Below are 6,859 nucleotides of genomic sequence, written 5' to 3' on the forward strand. Positions count from 1 at the left end.
TTATACACATATGATGAATGCAATATCATGATGCTTTGCCATTTTAGTTAGTGTATTGGTCATTGTGAGTCTTATACACAAGATTTTGTTTATGAATCCGAGTCTCAATCTTGGAACCTTGATCACTTGTGTAACAAATCAAGTCTTGTCTATGTCATCGTGAGCTTAATCTTCATCTTCGATCCATCATAGCCATTGCCATACTCGAGATTCCATATATTTTCACAAACTGCGGCTACTTTGGATCTAGAAATACACATGATTGCTCTTTGTTGGTCTCTCTTTCAAGCTTTGTGTGAGGGATCACAACCCTGATCATTAGTTCCCAAGTTTTTTCTTGAAGTTTAGAATATTATGCATAGGAATACTAGGACTTCTACTTCATGGTTGCATGTGGTTTACATTGAATAGCATGTTCATCTTAAGTCTTTTGTGCTCTTAACTTACTTGGTCCATTCTCTAAGATTGATGCTTGCCAAGTTTATTTGCCATTCATTTCTTAATCATGATTAGGAAAATTTCTTGAGAGCTAAGTTGTTGGTGGTTGTTTCAAATCTTTTTGGGTTGGAAGGTAGATATAAAAGAAGTTGAATAGTGAAAAGAATGGCATGACCACGGTTGTTTTTGATGCAGTTCTACTTGCAACTGCTACTTTCATGTCTTCTAGATTACTTCACTAGGACTTTCATGTTTGCAAATACTATCATCATTTATGGGACACCATTTCAATCTCCCTAGATGATTTATAGCCTTTCCCTTATTTCAATCAAGGTCTCCCTTTTTGGAAAGTTTGGATGCTTTATTGATTGGATGTGTTTGGATAGTGCATCAATGAATTAGATATACTACTTGCTTATTTGAGAGAAGGATTGGCTAGCTATTAAAGGGCAACCTTACTTGGGGTTTTCAAAAGGTGACACTTGGTGGAAATTCATGGTGATGGTGGGATAGTGTAATAGAAATCCCTTTAAAATACAAAGACCTTATTTACCAAATTTTTGTTGGTGATCTATCCCTTTCCTTTGCACTCTCAAATGTGGCTTCTCAAATGTTTGCAACTTCTATCATACAAGAAGGGAAGAAACTTCTCAAATGTTTGCTACTTCTATCATACAAGAAGGGAAGAAACTTCATATCATAGCATTTTGTCTTATTGAATGGTCATAAAAGTTGGTTCTCTATTCGGTTTGGAGAGATAGGCCAAATGATGCCTCAAAATGACTATATCTTTGGAAGGAACTTGTGCTACAACATATGAAAGTCCACTTCTTGCACTTTTAGAGCTATTGGCACATATGGACCATGCAGAATGCATTCAATTTTTATTCTTGGAGTGCAACATTATATCATCCATTTGAGAGGCCTTCTTGATTGGTAGCTTGATGTGATTGAGATAATAGATGTTCTTCTTTGATAAGATCTGCTTTCTTAGCACATTATTGATTCTTGCATTTTCATGCTAGCCAAATCAATCGTTTACACTTGTATGTATTCATGTTGCACTCTTGAAGTTTTTGTTTCGTAATATATACAATTACCCTTCACGAGAGAGAGAGAGAGAGAGAGAGAGAGAGAGGCGCTAGGGGCGGGAGAGAGAGAGGGGGGGAGGGGACACATATGTACTTATGTATCTACATACATAAACAAACACACACACATACACACATATGTGGAGAGAGAGAGAGAGAGAGAGGCAAGCCAATGTACTAAACATATGTGTAGAGAGAGAGAGAGGCGCTAGGGGCGGGAGAGAGAGAGGGGGAGGGGACACATATGTACATATGTATCTACATACATAAACAAACACACACACATACACACATATGTGGAGAGAGAGAGAGAGAGAGAGAGAGAGAGACAAGCCAATGTACTAAACATATGTGTAGAGAGAGAGAGAGGCGCTAGGGGCGGGAGAGAGAGAGGGGGGAGGGGACACATATGTACATATGTATCTACATACATAAACAAACACACACACATATGTGGAGAGAGAGACAGAGACAGAGACAGAGAGAGAGAGAGAGAGGCAAGCCAATGTACTAAACATATGTGTATGTATTCGTATGTTTGCATCAAAAGGTCAAATACTAAAAAGCATGGTATATGTCTATGCATATTAAATAGTAGAATGAAGGTTTTCAAAGAAGAAAAAAGAGATGCTAATGTTCATTACCAAATTTAAATGAAAATTTCATTAACAACTTTAATATCAAACACAAAAGTTGCTTTAGGTATGCTCTTGTGATTCCATCACATTGTTTTAAAATGGGACGCTACTTGCTTTGAACTCTTTTAAGCAAGTTCAAAAGGAGAAAATATGTTTGTAACTGCTTGTGGAGGTTTAATAGCAGGCTACTTGCTTTGAATCCTTTTAAGCACACTCAAAAGGAGAAAATGTGTTTGCAATTGCCTATGGAGGATGATAGGCTGATTATTAATAGACTTATGATTGGGCCATTCAACATAATGTGAATCGTGAAATAACCACATGAGGATTTTTATAATACACCTTTTGAGCTATACCATGTGCAGGTAAATTGTACGCTCAATGCTACCTACACAAGTCCATAGAGTAGAGGTACAACATGTGGGGTCATTGGTGGAGTAGCCTTCAAACAGGAGGAAACTCCATCAACTTGCGGTTCATAGGGGTTGTCAATTAGAGATTAGTATATAAGACCTTCTCTCTCTCCTGCTTTTTCGTTCTCTCTTCCTTTTTGCAATCTCTCTCACAAAGTTGGACTTGCATGTGCTGTGCCGCCTTGGATCTCTCAAATTTAGACTTGCATGTGGTGTGCAGCCTTGGAGTCATACTAATAGCACACTTGCAAGACCATGTACTTCCGCGACGTGGCTTCAAAATAAGTCATGATGTTCGTTCTATTGTAGAAGTAATCTCGTTCCTTGAATGGGGTTAGTAAAGATAAATTTATTTCAGGAAAATGTGATTATTGAATAGGGTGAATGAGCTAATAATTTTAGAAGGGCAGATGCTCATGATTCCGGCTTGCAACTGGAGAGAAGCCATTGCAGGTGAATGTTATGATGTTACAAATTTGTGAGAGTGGACAGGCGAGCTTCCTGTGTAAACGGGAACATGCCCATGAATCGAGCTTGGAGAGAAGCGAGGGAAGCGCGGAGAAGAGTTTGATGGTCCTGGAGGTAGTGCCGGTAGACGTGGAGGCAGTAGGACTGGCGAAGCTCGATCTCGGTGCGATGGAGGGCACGGAGGGTGGGGAGGATGCGGTGTATCTGGGAGGAAGGGAACTGCAGGAGGCAGCGGTGCCACTGGACGAGGGTGTCGAAGGGCTTGACGTAGTTGTCGGCGACGAGGACGGGGATGGCGCCGGCGGCGAGGACCTCGACGAAGCGGTAGGAGTTCGGCTGGATGCCCGCGGGCACTAGGCCGAAGGTGGTGTTCATGAGCTCTCGATAGTCGTACCGCAGGTACGCCGCGTCGTCTTCGTCGCAGTGCGCCCCTAGCTCCGCCCGCTCCGCCCGCTTCATGTCGTTCATGAAGTGGCGGCACGACGTCGCCACGATCACGTCCCCGCCGTTATGCATGCCACGGAAACTGTCCAGGCTGCGCAGCGTGCCCTCGCCCGGTTCCCCCAGGTAGCGCAAGCCTCTGAAGGTGAGCAGGTACTTCCGTTTGAACGGACTTAGGGCCTGCTCAAAGCAAATCAATGTAAAATTAAGCTCTCCTCATTCTCGTGCAACCTTGATAATCTGTTCAATGTTCATGTATTACACCATGAACATACCAACTACCCCGCCCCCACCCCCACCCCCCCGGCCCCCCCCGGCGCCCCCCCCCCCCCCCCGGCCCAAACTATGAACCTTAAGAAAAAAAAAATGTTGACAGACTCAACATTAATATCGTCAGCTTCCCTAAGATAGACCTTTAGTACTTCAAGAGCAGTACTTCAATTTAAATGAAAAAGTTATGAAAATGATATGGCTCATAATATAGATGGCTGCTCAATGTTTCCTTGGAGCCCTTTCTTGAGAACTCCCTACCATGTCTAAAGTGATCCATGAGAGCTAACTCCCATGATCGACAAGGTTTAAGCCAATGAAGCGTGGAAGGCTTCGATTACCTTGCACTATAAACCCTCATCTAGCATGCATTACGAACCCATGCACAAGAGATGGAAGCCTATGAAGTTAGAATCAATGACGCGAAGAATGCCCACAGCACTGTTGCACGCATACCCCAGTAAAACAGCGGGCTATGTGACAGCAAGCAATGCCAAGCCGCTTGCTTTGCTCTAATTAAAACTTCTCGTTTGTGATAGGGTGCTGCCACGGTACGTGGCCCTTTACCCTAATCCTACTATAAACGATGAAATGTATTATCTTTCGTGAGTGTGTGCAAAATTCAAAGTTTGTAGCTTAGACTACTAGTATAGGACCGCGACTCCACTTGCAAGTAGATGCCTTGCAATGCACTTCCCGCGAGCAGATCCCTTGCAATGCACTACCCGGAGGGTTCTTTAACTCGTTTAGACATGGAATACTAGCCACAAAAATCATCTCTACCTGAAACTCCTTCATGTGGTGGTTCCCTGGGAGCGGAATGCTCACATCGAAGCCGGGTCGGTAGATGGTCTCATGCATATCGGACGCCATGATGGAAGCGTACCCAATAGTGTGCTCGGGCGGACCACGCTGACGCCACATATCAGCGAAAGTCACCAAGACGTGGTTGAGGCCACCGTCCCAGTAAGGCAACGTCCGAATGTCTGGCCTGTGGGGGGTGTCCAGGTCCAGAAAGACCAAGAACAAGCATGCCTTGTTGGGATCTCGAGTGTGCCACCTGCTCTCGTTCATCTTGGCGAAGTACCTGACCGGGGGGCTGGGCACGTCGTAGGTGTAGATGAGGAGCTGCTCATCTTCTCTGGCCTCGCACTTGGAGAAGTTGAAGCACACGTCCATGGAGCACCGCGGGAACTTGACCGGATAATGCCACGTTCTGCCCGCTGCGTACCATGGCTGAGTATTATCGTGCTTCTGCGCAGTAACTGCCTCCTCTAGCTTCTTCTTCGCCGTGCCTGCCTCCTGTTCGCAGCTTGCAAGATTCCTTAACAGTTGCTTCTGCTGATGGTCCACTTCCTTCGTGTCCCTCGTCCCGAAAAGCTGCTCCACTAATCTTTCCTTGTCCATGCATGTGCAGTTCACGGATATGCCCTTTGACATGCCAGATATTGCCCCTGCATAGCTCCCTTGCGCTCTCATTAATGTGGTGCTGCAGTTACAGTAGGGGCCAGCAGCTACTGTCACTGCTACGGGCATGTAACTAATGGGGCTATCAAAAGTATTTAGTACAGCCGCTGGCCTATTAATCCGGCTGGTTTGCAAGGACAAATTGTTGTAAAGACCAATGTGGGAGATCAAGAATCCGACACACAAACTGGAGAGGACAGCTAGCGATTGCCAGAGCTTACCCATCGTTTCGGGTTACAGTCTGATCGGATTAGCTGAACGGATATCCATTAGTAGAGGAGCTGCTTCTCTAGACCGAAACATAACAATCTTTCTGAGACCTCCATCGGGCAGGAAGTATAGTCATGCCCATGCATGATAAACCGTAGGGAAGCGAAATCGTGAATCAACAAGATCATGGAACGATTCCCAATGCCTCGATTAAAATGTTATACTTTTAACACGACGAGGGTCGAGCCGTGAACGTGTAGCGTTTCTAATTGTTGCAACTTGGGAGTCTGGAAACGTCGGTTACCTCTCCTCTTTACGACTGTCCGGAGACAAGAAATCGCCCATACCTTCCTTTCTGTTTAATTGTGGTGCCTCAGGACTTCCAGGGTGTTGAATGCCTATTTGCGATCCAGGAAACATAGTTGTAGGCGTCTCAAAGTTTTTGGAAAATAAAAGAACTTCCGAGCGTGTCTATTCTCGAGCAGATATGCATGTCTAATATTTCACGTGTAAATCGGTGCATTCCTACAATTTAGACATTTGTGGTTAACTACGATTTAGACATGCGACAAAATGCCAATAAAGGTGCTACCATAGACGCTCTCCGGTCTACAATAGAAATGGATCATTTTAAAAAATTTTAATGAAATCTTCCTGGTTCTTTTCTTTAAAAAACAAAAGGTATAGGGGACCTCATTATGTAAGCATAGTACCCCTATTTTTGAGGGCACTGTATCCACTTGCCTAGGTCACAATTACCTTATAGAGTTAATGTAAATATTACCCTCCGTGCATTGTTTTCTTGATTGGAACAGCTCACGTAGAGTGATTTGATTGCATGACACATGGCTTTTAATACCCTCTTCCATCATCCTTACTTAAACACACATTCATCCCAATTTAAACCACATACATTCTTATAATTATGTTCTCCGTTGTATTAAAATCCTTTTTCATTCTTCTTGAAATATATCCACTCCTCTTAATCTCCTTGTTCTTAGATTAAGATCACTTACTTATACACACACACACACACAAAGAAAAAAACACACTATCTCTTTCTCATGTCTAAAAACCAAATACTTGTTAAAAAGCATGGATCTCCAGCATGGCTATGGAAGATAGAAGATAAAGATAAGACTCATGAAGACGTAGATATGACAATTGATTGTTACATAAGTGAATTAGGTTCCAAGATTGAATCTTGGACTCATAAACACAATCTTGTGTAACTGGACAATAAAACTTGATTGAAAGGACAAAAGTACTATGACATTGCATTCAAATAATAGGCAAGTACAATGCTTTATAGTCTTCTTGGTAGGTAGCACTTTCCACCATTGTGCTTACAGGATTCAGTCTCTTCTCCTAGCTTGCTTGCATTTTCCTTGCCCACTGCTCCATACAAGAAGGCATACAAATG

The 6,859-nt window shown here is 43.3% G+C and overlaps 1 protein-coding gene across 1 annotated transcript; it reads right to left on the minus strand.

Annotated features, from left to right (window-relative positions):
- Positions 1-2,417: 2,417 nt before the first annotated feature.
- Positions 2,418-5,567, minus strand: LOC148010252 (uncharacterized). The gene is made up of 2 exons (XM_087672812.1): positions 4,543-5,567; positions 2,418-3,669 (listed from the first exon to the last, which is right to left on the minus strand). The coding sequence occupies exons 1-2, from the start codon at positions 5,449-5,451 to the stop codon at positions 3,049-3,051; spliced, it is 1,530 nt and encodes a 509-aa protein (XP_087528938.1). The 5' UTR covers positions 5,452-5,567; the 3' UTR covers positions 2,418-3,048.
- Positions 5,568-6,859: the final 1,292 nt, after the last annotated feature.

The sequence above is a fragment of the Lygodium microphyllum genome, chromosome 30, assembly GCF_053477565.2.
Source record: "Lygodium microphyllum isolate KBCC chromosome 30, Lygodium_microphyllum_v1.1.10, whole genome shotgun sequence".
Taxonomy (NCBI): Eukaryota; Viridiplantae; Streptophyta; class Polypodiopsida; order Schizaeales; family Lygodiaceae; genus Lygodium; species Lygodium microphyllum.

Excerpts from the sequence above, each read along its gene's own strand:
- LOC148010252 (XM_087672812.1), bottom strand. The coding sequence starts at position 5,451 with ATGGGTAAGCTCTGGCAATCGCTAGCTGTCCTCTCCAGTTTGTGTGTC. Across the intron at positions 3,670-4,542 it reads ACCACATGAAGGAGTTTCAG|GCCCTAAGTCCGTTCAAACG; the intron begins GTAGAGATGATT and ends TGCTTTGAGCAG.